The following is a 23,118-nucleotide window of genomic DNA, read 5'->3' as shown; positions in this document are numbered from 1 at the left end:
ATACTGTACGAATGCAGTAACGCTGCTGGAGAGAGTTGCGCGAGCCTGGCACTGTAGTAGCTGTAGCTTTTGGACTTTTGTTAGTTAAGCATGTCAGTTACTATAAATATACAACTAGAAAGCTCTCAGTGAGTGCATACCTCTGCCAAGGCGAACCTTCGGCCCCTGGCACTCTCCTGCTCGGGCCCTCACACCCCCGCACATGTCAGAGAGTTTGGCTGTTCCATACAGTGAGAGGGAGGTGAACCAGCACGTATTTGAATTTTACATGAAGCAGCAGACAAATGCTGCACTTTGGTGCAAACACCTCTTCTCGTGTCCACTAGGTGGCGCTAGAGAGCAGGACCCACTGAGTGGCTCATGTTGCTGTGCCTCAGTGGAGGCAACACAGTGTACTTTTTATGTGCATCAAAGTTTCGTTCCATTTGACTTCGTGTAACCACTAAGTGGTGCTATGACTATGACACCGGCCCAAAGGTTGCCCGTATCAAATTTCAAATTAAAACAAATGCAGCATTTTTCTTAGCATAAATACAGTATATAATCAGTGGTTGTTTATTCCAGGACATGATGGGGAAGTTTCTCGCGACACCCTGTTGATGACACCCTTTGTAGCAGCATGTTTGAAACTACATTTGAGACCATCCATAACACACAACTTTGTTAGTTCCCTGCCGGGTTTTTGCAGCTCATTATTTCGGTTTTATGATGTGTAACTCCACTGTTTTTGTTGCATATAACCGCTCTCGTTATCAGGACGCAGGATTTTTTCATTTTCATTATTTTTTTGTAAGGGAGCTTATAAACCAAGGGTAAATTTAGGGTGCAAAATTAACATTTTGTCCACTAACTAGGCTAGTGAAGAGAGGAGGGACCAGGTGGGGTGGTCATGTGCATGTCGTCTTTCCTGTCAACCGAATCCACATGTGCATGAAAACTAAGCACCCGCCCTTCACCTGAAATCATTTCTTTATCTCAAGATTTAGATGCGCAGCTATGCAAGCTGTTGTCCCGTCCCTGCTCCTGATGCAGCGCTGCACTGTTTAGCGGAACATGAAGCAATTATAAGGCCGTCGTGGAAGGTGGCAGAGCACCAGATAGTACGATGCTCTTCTCCATGCACGGAGGAGCCAGACCACAAACTTTATCACCTTGTCAGGACAGACAAAGTGAATTGTTCAGATGAAATTGAAATAAAAAAAAATTTTGAGATAGCTCTGAGCATATCAGGAGTACAAAGAGTGTTGCAGTCGGCTGATTCAGGCCTGATGAAAAACGAAGCTTGAAATACGTTCCTTCACGTCAGAGAATGTCTTTGATATTTGCTTCGTAATGATGTATTACTGTATTCACTCCTTCTCTACAGATATAACTAACTGTAAGATCGCTATGATGGAGGGATTTTATGTCCACGCTGGCCTGAGAACGCCTCGCGGTCCCCCAGTCAGAGCTGGCTGAAGTGGCCACGGAAGTCTGGCCTCCTCTGGTGGAAGTACTCCATCTGGGAACAGACTCTGGGTAAGCGTTTGCGGATGGATGGATGGAAAAATCAGCTTGTGAATTTTGTGTTTTTTAACTTTTTTTTTTGCTTTTGAGCCCAAGTTAAAACAAAAAAACAAACACGCTTTTATTTCACTATTAGCTGAAGAAACCACTTTGACACCAACCCCATTGTAAGTGTTATATTTCCAAGGTTATGGCTGCTCTCTCTGCTGTGCAGTGACCTGAAGGAAGCGGCCAGAAATACGCTTGAAGATGTTGATATGAGATATTGAACATAGTGCCAGCATCCTGTGGGAGGAACTGTGTCCGAACAAAGTCAAAGACAAATAGATATTTCATTATTTTACTGCTGATGATTATGGAAAGAGCATTTCTTTCCCCTCACTCTCCTACAATAATGCACCAACCAGTCTGAATGTGGCAGCCAGTCGCAGAAGTTAATATTGCAAGGCCAAGTTCATGACATGCTCTTATCTCTTTCCCGTAGCTTGCTTTTATGACAGATAAATCCTCCGTCTTCTTGACCTTGTCTCTCATTGTATTACCAGAGACCCGGTCTGAGGTCCAGGCCCAGTAAAAACAAGGAAGAGGAGGAAGATATCTAAGGACCCTGCTGTCATCAATCAGTGGCTTGAGATCTGGCAATCCCATCAGCCACCTGGGCTGCACTCTGGAACCCAACACCCGCAGTTTGCCAATTAATTTTGTGATAGAGTTCAAAGGCAGAGCAAGGAAGGTGAGAGAGGCCGAGGAGGGGGCTGGTTCAGTCCATCACACACACCCATGAGCATAATGAACATGGGGAAGCATTCACACACTCGTGTGTCTCACTAATCATCGCTCTTTCTTAACCAAAGTAGCATATGTGATTAAGATCTTCAACTCACACACCAACAGTGGTCATACTTGACCTTCACTCAAGAGTTTGACTACTTTACAGCTCTCCAAAGACGCGCTGGCTTGTAGGGGGTGGCGTTGCCAATTAAACTGCGGCGTTCCAGGGAGCAGAGAGCAACAGACTGCAGAGGGAAACTCATTTAGCAGATGAGTGGTTTTTGGGAGGACGTTGTGTCTATAAGAAGGTGCGAAGCAGACAGTGCCGAGGGGTGGACCGGCGGGGTGTCCAACACTGAGTAAAGAAGCCAATCATTACACAAACTCCTGGAAAAACGAGCTAAGTTCAGTCATTAGATGTGCTCAAATTATTTACAAAGCAAATTGGAAATAAACATTGGAAATGTCACGAAAAAGGAAATGCTTATTAGTTGTGTGTTCATTACCTTGTTTGGAGCAAACTAACTAGCCTATGTGATGCTCATTTTCATCAGAAGAAGGTGGGAAGCCCCAGAAGAGCGGGAATCTATTACAGATCCCAATGTTTCCTCCAGGCATCGTACGGGCACAACTGGCCATGAGCCGCTCCACCTCATTGATACTCTGGGGGGCAGCAAGGAGGTCTGTCCCATCTGAACCCCTGACAGCGAGAGTTTCTCTAATCCAGCAGCCCCCACCCGCCACGGTATACGGGCAGTCTTTGTGGTTTCAATCAACACACAATACGATACTTCAAAAGATATCGATGGGAACAAAACTACTGTGTGCCTGCAGCTAAAGCATTAAAGGTAAGAACCAAACTGGCGCCTTCACAAGCCTTTTCTCCAGATATCCTTGCAGTAGGTGAGTGCTCTGGAACACATTACATTGTGTGTGTTATAATGCTTACTTTCCTCTCCTGAAACACCCATTGTTGCACTTTTCTTCATTAAAAAAAAAAAAGAAAAAAAAAAGGTTTTATACCTGCAACATTTTTTCCACATAAGGTCAGAATTCTATTAAAACATTCACGGTCTCTCCAAAAGCACAGAAGGCAGCATATGTCTTTCAAATGAGGTGAGAAGCTTTTTCAAAGAGACCTGACCTGTACTGTACAAAAAAGTTTTATATTGATTTTCTTTCAACCCTGGTGCCACCCCTTCCTTCTTTCTGGGGGTGGTAATGGGCACAGTGCAAAACGGATGCGTAGAAACAGCATTTTAATACCCTCACACATGAATCCCACATGTAGCACAGTTAAATTGGATGGGATCATTATGATGTCTGAATTCAGCCCGTCAGCTGGCCAACAGCTTGCACTCTTGGCTACTCCGCACTGGCTCGCACATGTGGCTTTCTCAACAAGGGCTCCAATGCGTTCCGTACGCTTGGTGTCAGCGCAACTTAGGTTTCCTGCGTAAGGATGTGGGCAAAGACTTGGCTGGCCTCTTCTCTCTGGCTCTGAGTGAGAGCTGGAATGAAGCACAGGCTTCTACTTAACAACCTATTCATGGCAGCGCTGAAGTTTGGAGTAAACATCTCTAGAATCTGTAATTCCTCTTCTATTCTCTTCAAGTGTTTCTGTTTTCTTTTTCATTTGAATAGTGGGCTGAATGCAGGAAGTCCCCTGGTTTGATCATTTCAAATGTTTATATTCATATGTTTTCTTCATGTGTAACTCTTCGCTAATGAACGAGTGGACTACCTCGAGTTGCAGCTTATGGGCAACAGCTCAGGCCGACTCTTAAATTCATATATGAGGAAAAATGAACAACTTTGATTTCAATACCATATGCTCAACCTTTCGAGATCAAAGCTGTGAGTACTTTGGCAGTGAACAATGAAAATAATGAAATAATGTCCTTAAAATCCCCCAACTGAAAAGCCTGACCTGCCGTCAGGTCTGAGATTTATAGTCAATATAGCGTTCCGATAAAAGAAAAATGGCCAGAAGTGGGACTTTGTATGACTTTTCTCGCATTCGGGGAGAAGAGAAGGAGGTGAGGTAACAGCTGTGCAATAAAAGATGTGTGGCCTCATAAGTTACGTTGAGTCCATATTCCATCTTTCTAATATCTCTCCCCTGACTTTTTCCGTTCACTTCAATTGTGTCCTTTGGCTTGCATGAGGGGCCGCAGAGCACGGCGATGCCGACAGGGCCTTTGCTACGCTCGCTGCAGGATTTAATGTCTGTGTCCGGACTCAAGCAGCCAAAGACAGAGCCTTTAACTAATTGAGAGTGATGCAAGTGATACGATGTGAACTGAGAGAGGTGCTGCAGTGGCCTCAACACAGACTCAGATAACATCAAAACATGAGACACATTTGTGTCAGAGGGAGAAAACGTACCGAGACGGGCTGAATGTTTTTGTTACTGTGCTGATGTAAAGTGCAACACGGCTTTATCACTACGCACCATCAGGTGTGATAAAGGTCATGAGTTTAAATGCTGATGCTTATGTCTGGAAGAGACCCGGCACGTACGCGGGGCGACGTGGCTGTCGTAACAGAGCGTGGCTGCTCTAATCAATTACAGGTGCTACACTGACCACGGGAGCCCCACATGACAGATCTCTGCGATTATTTAGTTCCTCTTTGCACGACAATGCAGAAACGACACAGAAGAACCAGAACAGAGTGCGAACAAATTCCTAATTTTATCAGCTTTAGTGCTTCATTGTATCAGAAACAATGTTGTGGGTTGTTTTTACACATTATTTTGTTAAAAAAAAAAAAAAAGACACGTCAAAAGCTGCTGTTCAGAATCAATTGGCTCGTGGTTCGTGTCCCCCCCGAGGTGAAGACCCAGTATTTCTAATAGGTCTTTAAACTGTTGAACCAACAGCCTGAAATATTGCGCAGGGTGTTGAGCTGAGAAAGTCTCCCTGTTTCCATCCTCCAAAACATGGAGGAAAAAAACAAACATCAGCACTGCAACTTTCTGACATTAATTTTCTGTGAGATAAAACTGCTGCTTTTTCTCCGTTTCGTGCAAACCCAGGACACAAATTGTTATTTTTACAGTGTGAATGCTTTACAAATGTGCATCTCCTTTCTACATGCAGTGATGTTGACAATGTCTACTGGCATTCTTACAGAGTCGGTAAAAAGAACCCACCCACCCCCGGCCCGGCCAACATGTCTACCAGCTTCAGAACTGACTCTTTTGAAAGTAACTGTTCTGTAATTTGCCCCAAATTCACTACCTGCCCTCAAATCCACATCCCTCATACACACAGCTGGGATGAAAAACTGCCTGTAAGAGGCGAACAGCCTTAGTGGGCGGCCATCTGCCTGGACTGGTGGCGTGGTTGAGGTGGTCTGGTGTTACAAACAAATGTAATGAGATTACAGTCATTTGTTATTTTTTCAATTCATCACATTAAGTTCTGCAGAGGAGCAATGTCCGTCACAATATTCCCGGGACCAGAGAAGTCTGACGCTAACCGATGGTTTTGCTCGTTTCACATCCGTCTGATGTTTTGATGGTTAACAGATTCAGCAAAGGGCTGTATAAATATGTCTGTACATATTTACATACTTTATTAGAACCATTATGAATGTGGTACTGCAGTCTCTTAATATGACAGCTTGACCAAGTTTGCCCAAGGCCAGGCAAACTTTCCTAACACGACCTAAATGTTCAAACGTTTTTGCCCAGAATATGTGAAATTTTTGGTATGAAAATGGTCCAAAGTAAAGTTACTGAATGTTGACATAGGAAGAGGAGTTTAATTTCTATACTGACAGCTGTATTGGTCGTAAAAACCCCATTTGAGTCTTTAGTGGTTTCTAAAGTGCAGGAACAACATTTTAGCGCGTATTTTTAATTGAAATCATTCCCACGACATCTATTCTGAAAGCACCGGAAAACGGGCGCAGGAAAGTAAAAAAAACAACAAAACACTGTCAGACTCAGGAGGCTATTACCTCGTCTGCATCCGTGGCTGTTAGCTGCATTATCTTGAAGCCATCACCGATGTTCTCCTCGATGGTCACATCGAGAATGTCGTTGGGGAACACGGGCGGGTTGTCGTTGACATCTTGCAGCGTGATCTCCACCTGCAGAGGAAGAGTGAAAACCACAGTGAACATTTGGAATCATTGCAAAGATCTGACTTGAAGAGGAAGAGCTATCACTCTGACTCAGGCTTGAGAGGAAAACTGAAATGAGGGAGAAGTAGAAGAAGATGAAGATGAGTATCAGCGTCATTTTTCCGGACATATTTTGAATTCCTTCACTCATGTGAAAGGGTTGAAAGAAAAAAGGTTCCTGCGTCCGTAAATCATCTCGAATGATCGAATCAGTCACATCAATTTCAGTAAAATTTTAAAAAAAAACAACAACTCAACAATTATAGTTGTCAGTAATTAAAGGATGTACTGAAATGGTTCAAAACAGTGTGCTGCAGCACATAAAAGATGCAGCAGCTAAACCTCAACATATACAAAAGGGCACTCACGTTACTGCCCTCTGACCCCGGGAGTCGGCAGTGACACTAGACCTCATAATTGTACGACTCCTGATACAATACCCACACCAACCTCCATGAAGCGATACACTTGTGGAACCACACTGTCGGTCTGCGGTCGACCTCATGTACCCCACTGTCAGTGCAGTTACATGGAAACTGTACAATTTATAAATGGCTGTTTTCCATAGTGTCTTACAGCAAGTGGAATAGTAGAGCCAACTAAGCGCAGCTGAGGGATTTTCAGTTTAGTGTCTTTGAAACCAAAATAAACCCACATTACAGTCAACCGCAGACCCCCCATGTGGATAAAGTTCGTCTCATACAGTGAGATTTGTTCCGATCATCTAAATTTAAGACAGAGGGAGTAGTGGTGAGGGTAAAATCTATGCTTACATCAATTATTTATAGCAAGTCTATGATTTAAATTGAATTACACACAAGACCGTGTAAAGATCCTTAATGGTTCTCCGGCCCCACTCGGAGAACCCTCCATCACAAGCATGTGGCTGGTGCAACATATGGTCATACCATTTTCCACACTTTGATATCTGTGTACTTTTGTCCATCGTGGTTTGGGCCAGACCTCTTTCGTTGGATCATAATGCTATTTAGACAACAGCATGTGTCCAAGTCTGTGGTTAAAGTCTGGAAAGGCCCTTTTGTCTTTTTAGTGACGATGACCTCATGGGTTGACTGTGACACGGTGTTGGACGGAGGTGTGGAAGAGCCCTCTACTCAACCCCATCAAGCACCTTTGGGAGGACCTGGAATGCGAACTGCGAGCCAGGCCGTGTCGCCCAAAAGCAGTGGACGACCTCACTCATCAGGCTCTTGCGGCTGAAAGGGACCAAAACCCTGCGGCCGCGTTCCAACATCTCATGGAAAGACCAGAGGAATGAGGATTGTTATAGGGACACGTTATTGTCTATGGTTTTGGAATAAGCTATTAAACAATCACATATGGGTGTAATGTATGGGTGTTCACATACCGTCAGTCACAAAGCCCACCACTAATAGTAGGGATCGGAGCTGAGATCTGACAACGTGAAATTAAAGGTGTTAAAATGACCAATTTTAAGAGGATTATGCCTATGATTATGGATTATTATGATATACTGTTGTTGTATATGTGTACATATATATGTATATATATATATATATATTTATTTATTTATTTATGTGTGTGTGTGATAAAGTTATAGAAAAACAAAAACCAGGGATGTTTTGAGATGAGGAATGCAGGTGTTTCAGGATAAAAGTAGGATGATGTGTTTTATAACCACTTTTAACACTAAAAAGGAAAGATAACCTTTTAACTCATGTATATTTGATCAGCATTTAATGGTAGATTAATATTTTCATTGGCTTTTCATACATTTCCAGAGAATCTTCTACCTTTGATGTTTTACTGTGCCTACAGCAGCATGAAGCTGGAACTGACCGTGACACATTGAGGCCTGTCATGATAACTGTTTTTATTGGATGATCAATTGTCCCATAAAAAATTTACATAAACATTTTACAATAACGTATTTTTAGCACCATTTCATGTCAGTGATGAATTGTGACGAGAGGATAATAATACAAACACACTCTTTCAAAGAGAAATGGACGGTTAATTCATGAGAAGGCAATGGAATATAAAGTTATACTACATAAATATGAAACATTTAAGTGGACTTCAGAGTTCAGTTGCTTTGATGGGGGGTTGTATGACACACTGATGCCCAGTCAGTGTCTCCCCTGTTGGATACAATGGTCAGCTCGTCTGCTGTCTGGAGAATCACCGCTGCAAATGACATGAAGCAAAAGCTAAGAGCTAAAGGTCGCATCCGAATGCTAAAATAGGGGAACAGCTGATAGTTTCCAGTGTCCAGAGCAATTTTATGTTGTGCAGTCAAACTGTCTGTTGTTCATGGCTCCATTCGTCTTATAACCAAAGCTTTCTGCACAGCAGCAACCCCTGAAACTTGGCTCGCTCCCATATTCTGACCTTTATGGTACAACGGCCCAGAGAGCTGGCAGGGACAGACAGCGACTTGAAAGCTTAACAGGAAGAACATCTTTGAGCCAGAATAAAAAAAAAAATACACTCATCCAAAGGACTTCAAACTTGACGCTGCGTTTCCTCTGCGTCCCAGCAGTACATCTGCCTCATGGAAAGTAAAGTGTACAAACTACTCTTGAGAAAAACTCAGACAATTCAGGAACTCAGACAAACATATGCAAACTTTGATTCTTTCATCATGCCGTTATAGAAACGGAATCATCCACCCATCAAGGCAAAGACAAGGACTTAAGTAAGCGAAGCTATGCTAATGTCTGAGAGAAAGTGGAAACCCTGGAGACAGCCAGAGTGAGACATTTATGGTCTCAGATGTTCTGCGTCTCGTGTGGCGATATTGCATTTCCACACATATTCCGCAACTTAAACTGTGATCCCCTCCGCCTCAATCCACTAACCCAAATATGCATTTCAAAGTCAGTAAACATGGCTCGCTTTTGAATCACAACAGACATTTTGCTGCACGTTCTGTGTTTATTGCCTCTATAAATATGGAAATGCCGCGTTTAAATTCTCCAGTGAAAGGCTCGCCGTTAATGCTGACAGTGATTATGTTAATTATTGTGCCCGACTCTCTTTCCCAACTTCCAAAAATACATACAGAATGTGTTACTGCGATGAAATGGGAACAGAACGGTTGCTGACAATGGGTGCAGTTTTCTGAGGCAGTTTTCCTGCAGACAATGGGCCTCAAGGCCATACGACCACCGAGGCAGGGGTCACATGCAGCGCTCTATTCATAGACGACTCTTGACAGGAAAAACAGAGTTCACATGTCCTACAAATCTACTTTGCTACCAGCAGTCGCAGGAAACTCTTCCTAACAGCTGCCACCGACTCCTTTTGGGATAGTTCATTAAAGATGACCCAGACTGGCTGACACAGTGTCATCGTCTGACTGAATGAAACATTTATCAAGCTGTTTACCGCTGTGACACCGGCTACAGCAGTCTGCATAAGGTCACAATTACAACGGATCTCATCACTGAGCTCTTATTCACTGGATCTGCTTGTGCCCGGCTGAGGTTGTTGTCCTCTTATTAAACCGACTCTGAGTTGGTGTCTGCATGAGTGGAGATAATTACAGAAGAACAGGCCAGATTATGGCCCGGCGATGCAGAAGTCGCACAAACAAGCCGAAATGACAGCAACTCTCGACTCAGCTTGAGCCGAGGGACCAGGGCAAAGTCAACAAACAATGAATATTTATTTCCCGCCCTGTGTGTCCCCTTGATGTGTAAATAATGCAAGGCCCACTTGTGAGGAGTGAACTAATTAGGCGAGAAGTGCGGTTTTGAGAAATAATTACGCTTCCAGTTTGCATGCTCCCATGGGAGAGGGATATATCAAAGAGCTTTGGCGAAAAATGCATCGGCGGAGGAGGTCAGGAGGGAGGAGAAGGGTAGAAGCGGTTCGCTCTACCTGTTTGGGGCTCATGGCGAGCAGGTGGTGGACCCAGACGCCCCGGCCAAGGCAGGTGAAACACATTAGTTTACAAGCTAAAAGATTATGTTTCATGAAGCACTGTTTCAAGTTGCAGGTGCTGCTAACTGGCTGCCAGAGTTGTATTATTTATGGGCCGGTATGAATGATTCACGCGTCAAGTGGTTCCTGAGAACTCTCAATTATGAGACCTTAAGTGATGGAAGTTATTTGTCCTAGAGGTTGCGAGAGGAGCTCATACAGAGCAGTGATAAATTAGTCCTGATGCAAATGTCCCAGAGCTTCCATGATATACGAGGAATTACAGGTGGAATAATTTAAATGTCTGAGCTCATGTTATGTAATCTAGTCTCTAGATTCACTCGTAAAAATCCTCGCTAAAGACACTCATATTACAAAAATATGTCTTCCACAGACCTCCAGTGGAATCTTTGAAATGATTTTCTGTTTATGTGGTGAGCTGGTTGAGATATCTGACACTTCTGCAGAGATCCCATTTAAATGGGGTGAATTAAAGTTTGTCTGTGGTGGTCAAAGCATGGACCTTTGGAGAAAAAAAATCAACCGCAACTCCAGCAAAAATGTTATTTTTGAAAGTTCACATATCTTCTTTTTTCTCCCCAAATAAATAATAACCACATGAAAATCGAAGGATACGATTATCCAGAATATCTGAACTCTCTGGGAAGATACACAGTCTTCACATGTCATTCTTTAATAGTGGAGAAAACAAATACAATTCCTTTCATTGGCAGTGTGTTGGGGCGGAGGCTGAATGTTCAAAGGCAATGGCACAAATATGAAAACTATTTGTGTGGTGAGGGCTAAGTGAGAAAATATGTCTTTTTGTAGTTTGAGTGAAACGACCCGTGTTGGATGCATCAAGCACTTGGATTTTGCAATGCTCGCACTCAACAATGCACCAACACAGAGAAACCCAATGTACAGAAATAGGTTTTACATCCCAACGCAAGATCCTGGTTACAACCGACATCCATGAAGCAATCTTTTCCCCCCAGCTAGAGAAGATGCTGGCTGTGGTGCAGGTTCCGTATGTTTCCCAAACATGTTTTATACTGCCACTTCTGCCAAGTCCTCCGTAGACAGATGGAGTCCTTGTAGGATCTGCACACATTTTATCAGCTACCAAGTCAGTTGTTTTTAATAACCAGTAGAAGTCTGATTAATTCAATTCAGGAGTGGCTTGCATTACAGATGAGAACAAACCATGCTTCAATTAAACACCGTGGACTTCCAAAGCTTCAGACACACGGGATCTACAGGTGCAATGGCAGAAATCAGGGTAGGTGTTGACTTCTGAATGTCTTTAGCTTTAACTGAGGCCAGCGAACTCCTTACATTTTGTCAGTGACACCAGAAATGACGCAGACGTGGAAGGGGAAACAAAGCGTATCCTCATAAAAGACTGTTTTTAACCAGTGAATTCATTTCACTTCCAACCCGACAGGCATCAACCAACTTTGGAGGCGAGTTCTTCTGCGACTGCAGCTCCTACACAATGCACGTGTTGCTGGTGTGAGAGTATTTGCAGGGACACGACTTCTGCATCTCACCGCCTCAATCTGAACGATGTCCTACAGACTCTGGATTGGTTTTGCAATTCAGTTTTCCTTTTAACTCCCCACTTTTTCCACCCACTTTCTGCAACAAAACTTGGAAGACTGTCCTCCGACTGGAGGCACCGAATCACTCCAGCTGGTGGAGACATGATTTGTGACTTTCTGTAAAGTTGGGCAGTGCTTGGTTTAGTCTCAGCTGTACTCAACATGGCAGTCGTGTCCCAAAAGTTCTCATTTCACAGCAAAACAGTATGTCAGACTTTGTTTCCGAAGTGAAGAATAGGTGAATAGAATCATATTCACATTCATATTTGAACAGCTCTGCCTAGATTTATAGTTTTATCTAGCTGCCTTGTGCTGAACAGACATCATTTGCATAAAGTAGACATGTAATTATGCAAATTCCGACATATTGAGCGGTCTGACTCGTCATCTCGTATCCATCATGCAGTGTGCGGTCGAATCGCTTGGTCTCCAAAGAAAACTAGAGAGCACTCAGAGAGCACATACCTCTGCCAAGGAGAAAAATGCAGCTTAAAGCTAATCCTGCCAAAGGCCTAGAGCAGTCTTCAGAATCCAGGATCTACAATTTGATCCAGATCACCTCCCAAAGTTAGCTCCTTGTTCCTTGTAATATTACCTATCTCTCAACCAAATTTCATAACAATCTGTCCATTAGTTTTTTTGGATATCCTCCTAGATCCTGACACGGGGGTGATTACATTACCTAACCCATTCATTACTATTTCACATCTGTCTCTTGCGTAACGCGTAAAATTCACATCATTAGCACAAACATGTCGTCCAAAGGAAACACGTGACCTCGAGCTGATGCAACATATAAACATTGAGCTCATCTGTAGCTGGGCGTGCCTCCGGCAGGAAATAACCTTTCCAAAATGATGAAATATCTCATTAGATGCTGCTGAAAACCTGGGGTCAAAGGTCGAGGGGGGCACACTCTTTCACTTCTATACTTTACTATTGAATGATTCCACTTTGGATCAACAATTTCTCACTGATGTGCATTTGACACTGCGTTGGGCCTAATTACTCCAAAACTGAGATCACAAAACAATTACGAATGTAACACTTCATCATGAAGGCAGAATCACACGATATAAAAAGAAATTACTCAGGCCTTGGCGCAGCACACAGAGCGAAATGGAATTACTGCAATACCAAGTGACAAGAGGCAGCACTAAGTGCTTTAGCGACATGCTGTAACTACTGGAATATACCTAAAATGGGCGGAATGTACTGTTTGTTTACTGATGCTTTGAGTCTGAGAGGAATTTAGTGCTACCTGAAAAGAGTATTTTGCATCTCAATCAATGAAAAATATGCGTCTTGACCTCACAAAGGTATTTTTCCCCTCCTGCACTCCCTCCATCATTTCTTTCAGAAACAAACTCTCAAGCACGTTGTCCGCTCTTCCTCACACTGAGCACACGATATTGGACGATGCTCCAGAGAGTCTGTAAACGGACATTTCTGGACCGTTTTGCTGTCGCTAGCTATCATTAGCTTCAGACTAAGAATGTGTGGCTGGCTCTGTCTACATTCACACCGAAGTAATACAGGAGGGGATAAAAACATGTTTGTGAGCTCAAGATGCCGTTTGTGAGTACTTAAAAAGAAAAGTACACTATTTGGATGAAGTATCCTTGAATGGCTGGTACAGCTTGGGCTGTAGAGCAGCGTATTCCAACAGAAGACAAATATGAATAATGCAATTGCTGTGCTTCCCATAAGGAGCAGGAGACACGTCGCCAGGCCTACTTATATTCAGGTTATGTCCCTTAAAAACCCTTTAGAGAACCGCACCCAGGTCAGTAAGGACACAATAGCTAATTCCCACAACTTCCTCAGCAATAGGTCAGGGTTTCTTTAACTAACTCCCTGCATATTGGAAAATTATACTTTCCCCAAAGTTCGTGCACTATTCGAGAGTCACTGTCTGATGCAATCTATCATCCCCTGCACTTTGGAAATAGATTAGTGACTGTCTAGAGAAAGCCCAGGCCTGCGTCTGTGTTTGTCTTTCTCAATCTCAAAACCGTATGGCATGATCCGCACACAGCTGATGAATGCCCTGCTGTGTAGAGAAATTGTAAAGTGGGATCTGGGTGATAGAACACTACATTTAACATAATTTCCTGCAACTCCGCAGACACGCACAGACCCTCCTTATTTTACTTCTTCCCTCTCCTTGTGGTTGTTTCTACTGTTTAGATGGGACGTCATAGACTCTTGGCTCCAGATTTATGGAGCTTAACAACTCAGAGGGCTCCGTGGGTCAAGGACTCAGGTAAGAGTCCCATCTTGTCTCTGTCTTTTTACAAAAAAAAAAAAGAGAGACACAACTGAATAATTAAGACAAGGTCAGACTGATCTCTTCCATACAGCCTCCCTAACACGTGTGCAATTGCAACTGGCTCGATCTGTCAAACAAATGCCTGTGGCATAATTCATCTTCCAACCGCAGTCATCAGGCTCTGAAAAGTGCACGCGCATCGGAGACAGGAATTTGAGCGTGCCGGAGATGGGAATGTGCCCGGGAAAAAGTAGACAAAGCTGGACGCCAGCCAAACCTCAACACACTGTGCAAGAGAGGAGTCAGGATACGATCATATTCCCCTGAAGTCCCCCCAAAAATCTTCTGCATTTGCAGGAAAAAAGCAAAAACCAGAGTGAGTAAGAGAAAGAAAAGGAGTCAGACAAAACAAAACAGGAGCCTGCAAACGATCACAAAGTACCTCGGCCTTATGTAACCAACAAGGAGTGAGAGAGGAGAGACAATGTCGGACAAGTGGTTTTAATAAAAGGGATCACTGTCCTCTCGGTGGACCACTTCACCAACTGTAAAAAGATTGTTTATCTACAGCAGGCCCCTTCGAGCCTCCTGCAAGCCCTTGCCAAGCGAGGTTCCCTTTGAGCATTTCTGGTGGGATATATAATCCAACAAAACAAATCACCCACTGGGTCATCTGGACCACTGCATTGTTTCACAGAGGGTCTGGACTCGTCCACATCTCTGCTCACAGGAGAGAGGAAACAAATCATGATGGATAACCATTTTTAACGGTATCTCATCCGGTCATGAGCAGTGCAAATTCAGGTTTTCCTTCTCTTTGGACAGCTATAACTCTCTCCCTATTACTGGGAAGAGTGCAATGGAGTTTGTAAGTTTAATTAGACCTCGTGCAAGATCAGAGTACAGCTAATGGGAGCCTTAGCTCGCCTTGAAGCTGGAGAACGATTCAAAGCCATCACTAAAATTACCATAGGCTGTTAAATACAGCACGTTCGTATCCCTGGATTTAAGAGTTACAAGAACATCAAAAAAAGGCATTTTTTTCCTTTCTTGAGAGATGAAAGGTACAAAACAAAATAATTAGCCTATTTTTGACAAGTATGCTTTGAAAATGTAAGGGAAAAAATGCATTTTTTATCAGGTGTCTGTGTTTTTTAAAGAAAAAAAAAATGGAAGGAGACCATAACTGGAGTCAGCCATCTATCGGACTCCCGTGTTGGTGCCACCGACTCTGCGTGAGTCTACGGTCTTATCACTCCACTTTCTCCACAATTACCTCCAATTACGGCATTCAAGCCACGCGGACCATGGAGAAGAGAGAGTGTGACACACGCAAAGCATTTCAATTGCTTCTAATACCCTCACAACAGATCAAAAAACACAAAGATTTTGGGATTTTTTACACAATGCGGCACTGAAAAGAGCCAAGATACAAACAACTTTCAGAGGAGGGAAGTCTGATTCCTCACGTATGGAACCATCAGGCTCTTCATTCACCCTTTTGAAGGCATGAAACTTTTGTTCCACTTCAAATTAACTTCAGAAAATAAATTTCAAAGCAAGACAGGGTACTCTTTTATTTTCTTCTTTTACGGTTGGTCGGAATCTCTACTGGCTCTATTCAAACTTGAGATGAGCTCATTCACCGTTCTCAAATAAAAAAATCCTCTTCTCACTCAGACTGCCTTGTTTTGAGCTTGATGATAAAGGACGCGAGACGATGTTCCAGCCTGCAGAGCCGTGAGCCAGAAGAAGCAAGCCTCGACCTTCATCAGCAACATTATACTGGAGGAGTCCCAGACAGCACCACCTGGACCGCTTACAATAATAAAAATGCAGCCGAGGGTATTGCATAGCTTTTTGGCAGTTTTCTCCACCATAAGTTCTGATGCACAGGTATATGTACTGCTTACTCTCAAATGAATACATTTATTTGTAATGAAGAATTTCCGTAATCTGTTTTGACTTTCCACTATAACTGACAATTAAAAAAAAAAAAAAAAAGTCAGCGTATGATCACATGACATCCATATGATATCTCAAGAGAAGTTAGGTACAATTTTTCATCTCTAATCCTTCAATTGTCCAGCAACACGAGGGATCGTGTGCCTGAGCAAACCACTACAGTGGGAAATTCCTTTTATTCTCAGTGGAAAATGCAATACTTTAAGAATACTCAAGCGGTGGTTAAGGTCTGGTTGAGTTTAAATACAGAGAAATAAATAAAAATGGCTGCAAAAGTCTCAGCGTCTCGCTCCAGGCTCACACTTACGGGAGTTCAGTACAAATTATAGTGCGGTGCTTTTTGTATAAGTACAAAGAAAGGATAAGAGCAACCTAAAGAAGGAGCTACCGGTATATTGTCTTCCTTTCCTGTAAATGTACTATGATTTGTCTGGAGCCATCATGAATATATAGATATATATATATAGAAGATGTGGAGATTGTTCCAAATGGCCCAGTTTGTGACGCCAGGCTGTACATCTGTTGGATTTAAACAGATAAACGTTAAAGCTAAGCGATCGACAGTAGATATCAGGCATCTTCCTCTAAAGCCTGTTTGGGCTGCGAGAGGCTTTAATGACTATCATGGCATCCATTTCCTTCTTTCTGTCAAGCATGTGATGAATGCATGAGATTTGCCAGAGCTACATGGATGAAAAATGCATTAGTGAGGGATCTAAGTCTGCATTTGACCTACTGACAAGCCACATCTGTGATGACATCTCCACCCTGCAGAAAGATAATTGTTTAACCAAGAAATCTTGGTCAAATAATTAGTCCACGGTAATGAGGTTAGGGCCCTATTCATTAGGTCTTACTTGGTTATATGGTTTGAAGTCCAGATAGCAGAAAAGACAGAGGAAGGGAGAGTTTCCATTCCCAAAGTTTTAAGTTTAATTTTCAAAATAAAATGGGAACTGACAATAGCAGTGATCTTTATGGTGCAAAAGGGGGATGAGGAAAAGAGATACAGTTGTTTACTTCATTTAAAGCATGCGTGGAGGAAGGATGTGTGTGTGTGTGTGTGTGTGTGTGTGTGTGTGTGTGTGTGTGTGTCTGTGTCTGTGTTTATGTGTGTGTGCGTGTGGTGATGTAGAAACCAGTTTCAATCCCAAACAGGGCCTGAATTGTTGTGTGAAAAGCTCCAGGCAACCCCAGCAGTCACTGTTAATGTGAAAACCTTCAGAAAACATTAACTATGGGCGGAGCAACAGAGTTGGGCTGGGTATTTTGTGAGGTGGGAGGGAGTGATGGAGGGAGTGATGGACGGAGTGATGGAGGGGTGAACTGCCAGCTGAAGCTCCCGCTGGCCAAACTAACAATAAGGCCTAACTTACCGAAATGGACAGAAGGTGTTTTCCTAACTTTTACCCTGGTCTGAATAAGCTGATGACTTTTCCGGAGGTTTAAGTTTCCCCCCACTTGGCAGTTGGCCAAGAGCTTTTTGGTCCACTTCTGACACCTTCTGGGAGGAGTCATTAGAGCTTGCAAAAGCATGAGAAAATGTACTTCATAGGACATGACGGCTTTTACGCCATTTAAGAGTTGACGCCTCCCGTTCACAAACGGATCTTCGGAGTCTGTAAATCCATTAATGCATTTGGAGGTCCATCTATTCCCGATGGAAACTACCAAGATCTCCAGGCTCGTCCTGCTGTTTGGTTTTCAGCGTGATACTTGCCCTGAATACCTTGAAAATATTAAACTTGCCAGGGCGTCTCAATGGACAGTGGACAGTCTGCTAGCTAGAACAAGCTAAGAGGCTACAAGTGAGCTACATAAGAGGCTGTTGCTATTTCTGCATAGGCACCTTTCTGCATCTACGCAATTTCTGTGCACCAGCAGTTTCTTTAACCATGTTAATTCAGTTTTGCAAAATGATAGTATGACATATTTTGTCAGAAAAATGGGCTACTTGAGTATGAATTTTGCTTTACTGATATAAAAATTCGATTAAAAAGAGTTATAGTATCATAAAGTCACAAGAAAAAGTAAAAAGGAGTTTAAATATGAATCATTTTTCAAAACAAAAAAGTAAGTCCCCCCCCATAAATCTGTAACTCAGATATTGGTATACTTATCCAAATGACTGCTCTTCCTGTCCTCGAACGACCCAGGGGGTTCAGAGTTAGTCAGCAGGTGGTTAGCCTAGCGTAGCATGAAGACCTTGCGCACAAACAATGATGTCAAAACTCTGGCAAACATTGTGCCTCACGGTGGGATTGACCTGGCGATTTCAGTGAGTCGACAGCAGATGATGAGATGAGATGCGTATGAATGCAAAGACTGATGACCACCAGATGGCCTGACAGGTTTCACATCATCTCAGACCTGGCGCCCTCTTGTGGTTCAAATCAATGCAGTTTGAAGACAAAAATACATGAGAGGTGTGTCATCGAGAATTTGGAAACAACTGGGTCATTTTTGACCGGACAAAATAGCCTTTTTACTTTTTTGCTTAATCATCATGAAAGCCAATGCTCATTTTGGCGCAGCGTACATCTGCCACGGTCGTTTAGGCCTCAGCAGGAAACAGCTTGGCAAGACAATCTGATTTGAAGACAATCTGAGGGGTAAAGAAATGACGGAGAAATGTTGATGAATTTAACATGAGGTGGTTTAAAAAAAAAAAAAAAAGACCTCTGCCAAATAACTTGACAATGAGGGACAGTTTCCCCCTGTCGAGGCCATTCGTGGAAAAGGACCGCAGGGCCTTGAGATCGCTCTGCCTCCCTTTTCTCTTTCTCTTGCTGTTACAAATGGTGAAAATGCTAACGGTGCACCGATCACACAGAGTGACGGTAGCCCTCCCCCTTCATACCTCACACATACTTCCATACGTGCTTCCACGCTGTAAGGAGGTCTTACAAGGCCTTGCATGTTTAACTCCCTCTTATTATCATGAAGATGGGTCTTTTAGAAGTAACATCCATCTTAATTAACAAGCCATTTGTATGCACTTCAGTCCCCAAGACAAAATAGCATGGGAAGAAATCCTGTAGCCAAATCTAAAGCTCTGGGACATCATTAGTGGATTAAAAAAAAAAAAACCTTCAATGGCCTCCCCATGTTGCCTGCACATATCATTATCTCCCACTGTTCATGGCGATTCCCAGCTTCATCCTTTGACGGATACAATCCGAAACTTTCTCTGCGGAGCGCGCGCCTTGCTTTACATTCCATTAGAGTTCCACATAATTCGAGACACTCTCTTCATGATTTACAGCCCAGCTCTTACATCAATGCCTCACTGTCTTTAAAGCAAAGACCACGGAGGTATAGCATGTCCTTCTGCAGCTACTGAAATGAGTCAATATATTTTCTGACTTCAAGCACGAGTTGACAGTCAGCCTCAGCCTTGAGCTCAGCGGCAAGGTTCTGGAAGTGGAATTCTCAGCCAGTTCCAGCATAGATGAGTTGTTTATTAGTCACGATGTCGTAATCATCCAAGTTCAAATCATCACGAAAGTTTTTCAAGTTTGTGGGATATCCACAAAAAGGTTATATTTGTGATTTTACAGAGAATTACTAAACTACCTTAAGTGTATCATTGACATTTCTAATTGGTGACTGGTTACCATGGAAACGTGAACTTTCTCCCATTTTGAGATTCTCAAGTTCCCGTTGTTGTTTGAGAAAAACTCAAACTTACCCGCAACGGCAATGAATAAGTTGGCGTCAAGAAAATGATCAGTTGGTTACTAAACGCAGTCATTGTGAACAATACTGGGTCTGAACTATTGCTTGCAATGCCTTATGGGATGAGTAGTTCTTTAACTCTGAAGACGATTATGTACACAGTCTTATATTTTAGTTGTTTTTTTTCTCTCGGTTTTCCTGTTATGTTTTCGTGCCAGATCAAATATGTTGTTGTCACGTTTCATCTGCTCGCTGCTCATCTTGGTTCCTGCTGTGCAAACTTGTGACGTAACAAAAAATCTGCTTAAATGCCAGTGGAGGAGCTGAATGGGGAATTTACTTCCACAGCCCTTGGGAAGGTGGCTGTCACCGCCGAGCTCTATATGATCTGTTTTCGCTCACCGGTCCTGCAGCTAAATGGCTTATAAGAGGAGCTGTTGAAAGACTTTTTTGGCAGAATTCTCACTTTAGAAATGGTCACTTCACTGGTGTATAAGTGTGTGGGCGCACACAAGTGTAGGGCGTCTTCCCATCGGGCCTGTGTCTGCAAAACAAAAAGGAAATGTTTAAAAAACAGCCTTATGGGCAAATCGCCTTCACCGCTACCGCTTTTTGTCATTCTGTCTTTCTTTCTTTTTTTTTTTTGTCTGGTGGCACGCTTGAACGAAACTGAATAGCCGAGAGACAATTCGTCTCAATTCCCCATTCAGGAAACCTACAGAGACTATTAATTGTCAACTCATAAAGGCCCCATAGAGGCCCGCCGACGAGAGGAAGCAGTTCATACTCTGACACTTCTCCCTCACTCTCCTCCCTCTTTCTGTCTGTCTCTGTTATCATCCATAACACCTTTAGCTTTTCTCCAGGGTTTAGAGGGTCAGCCCACCAGGTCAAAAGGTGATGAGTAATTCCTCGGAGCAGTTGCATTGTGGGAGCCCTAAGTTGCTCTGGGGTCAAAACCCCGGTTTAGCACAAGGGTGTCATTTGTTAGTTGACCTCTCCTGCAGCTCTGACATGTATTTTGTGGGTCACAAAAAAAGTGGGGTGAACGAGGAGGGGTGAGGATCACTTCTGCTCAACATTTCTATCACTTCTTTCTTGAAATAAATCCTCCAGACTTCTACGCTAAAAAAGCGACAGGCTGCACGGACAAGAGGACTTGTGGGTCTTCGACAGAAATGCAACAACAGAGCAGGCTTTTCCCTTTCAGACGTGAAACCAGCAATCACTCAAACAAAGACAATTTGTGTTTAGTCTGGGGACCGCAGCAACAACACAATCAAAAGTCATTATCAATATCTGTGGCAATAACGCTGGGATGAAACATAAGATATGCAGTGTATCCACAACCCCCACCCCACACACACACACACACACACACACACCCAGGCAAACACACAAACAGACCGCTGACAAGTGACATATTAATTCAACATTTACACAACATTTTAAACAATGCGCCCAGGCAAAGTGGTCCCAACCAACATGTATGAGACTGTTTACGCTGAACAGCCCTGGACAGCACAGATACACACACTTCTTGTTTAAAAGCCTGTATGGGCAACATCTTTTCTCTCCTGATCAAGTAGATGTTAAACATGCGCAACAATCAGACGTGCTTTTATTTTCCCATCGTAGAGTCTGGGGGAGTTTTCACAGGATGTCCGCAGTGAATCCTTGCAAGGAAAACAAAATACCACAAACTGTCAGGATCACTTTCATGACTTTTTCAGATACGGAGAAAAAAACATCCATATGGACTGAAACCATGCACTATACGACGGTCCTGGACGCTTAAATCAAAGTGTTGGTTTGACGGTTGCACAGGGAAAAAAAGGCGTCTAATGTCTAAGCCAACGGACGTCTGACTGCCATCAGTCAGTGCAGAGAGGAGGATTTAAGGAGGGCTGCGCTGGGGTAAAAGGGCTTACAGTGTCACATATGATCTAGTCAACGACAGGAGCAGTCACCACCTCCACCTCCGCTGTCCGCCCTCCCCCACTGTTGCCGCCGCCGCCGGCCGGCATGCATGGACGAAACCAACCACTTGGCACAGCGGGACAGACTGAGAAGGGGGTTGGAGAGTGAAAGAGGGGAATGAGGGCGGCAATTGAGAGACCAGAAAAGACAAGTGAGGCCCTAAAGTCAGCCGGGCCTCTTGTCTCTCCTTTCTGCTCTTTCTCTCCCTCGCCTCTCCCCTCCTCTTAACCTCCCCTCTTCTCGTGAACTCCCCCCCCTTCACAGTTTTTTTTGAGTCCTCCTTTCAGCTGTCCCTCTGGTTTTGTTCAAAGCAATAAACGAATATGTTGAGCAAACGTTGGGCATTCCCTAAATATCAAATGTCGTACTGCATGTGGTAAACGAGCTGTAGCACCACTCATTCACACAGGTGCGGGGCTCTGACCTCACGCCTCACCTCTCCACAGTCCGCAAATCTGTCCCTGCACTTAAAGCTCGTCGCTATTCGATGGACACCTCCGTGATCGTGATGCGATTGCGACACTGCTTCTTCCATTTGTTCTTTTTTTTTAATCCGAATTTTGCCCCAAGCACCTGCAGTTTGGATACGCCGGACAGTGTAAACTACAATGATATAACCGAGCGTCAACACAACCTTGCCTGCTGCTCTTCTCCCAACACCTAAATATCTGAATTGTAACAAACTCATGAGAACTTTTGGGCAGATGTCCTCATGGCACACTGCTTAGCATTAATGGAACAAAAAGAAATCTGTCTTTTGCGGCATCTCATCCTCTTTGGTCAAACTGTGTGCTGTAATCCTACTGCTGCTACAGACCGATTCCCTGCTCTGTTGTGTCCTCTCCACACGTCCGGTTCCAACAGGAAATACATCACATTAGGGAAGTAATAATTTCTCCTGCGACCTTTAAGGGCGCACGCCATTGATTTGAAACATAAAGGTCAATTTACTTTTATTATTTGGCCTGTTGACGCCTACATTATAAACTAGTGTCATGATGTTTGAAATACGAGGGCATTAACAGGCCAACTAAATATGCTGAGATGCATAATTGAAAACGTAGTATCCATTGTTTTTGAACTTTGACCCTCTCCAGGAGGTGAAAGAGAGGATATGTCAACATCTGCCGCTTTGATTTTGAAGATTTGAACTCCGGCTCGTGCAAAATCCCCTACTTTGTGCAACATTAAATCACTTGTGTACCCCGTTAAGAGCTTCATGATGGTCAAAGAGCTGCTTCAAATGCAAGAGTTGTGTTCTATAATAGAGCGTGATAATAAATCAAAAGACGTATCAAA

The 23,118-nt window shown here is 43.3% G+C and overlaps 1 protein-coding gene across 3 annotated transcripts in view; it reads right to left on the bottom strand.

Moving 5' to 3' along the window:
- Window positions 1-23,118, bottom strand: part of fat4 (FAT atypical cadherin 4) — a 115,209-nt gene that overhangs the window by 47,399 nt on the left and 44,692 nt on the right. For all 3 annotated transcript variants that reach the window (XM_086222287.1, XM_086222288.1, XM_086222289.1), the window contains exon 2: window positions 6,247-6,378. In XM_086222287.1, coding sequence (XP_086078413.1) covers window positions 6,247-6,378 — 132 coding nt within the window. The remainder of the gene's footprint in view (window positions 1-6,246; window positions 6,379-23,118) is intronic.

Source organism: Aulostomus chinensis, chromosome 13 (genome assembly GCF_037954235.1).
Source record: "Aulostomus chinensis isolate RoL2024-O1b breed Wild chromosome 13, RoL_Achi_v1.0, whole genome shotgun sequence".
Lineage (NCBI taxonomy): Eukaryota > Metazoa > Chordata > Actinopteri > Syngnathiformes > Aulostomidae > Aulostomus > Aulostomus chinensis.
Note: the sequence above shows the minus strand (reverse complement) of the source record. Positions and strands in the feature narration are given on the sequence as shown.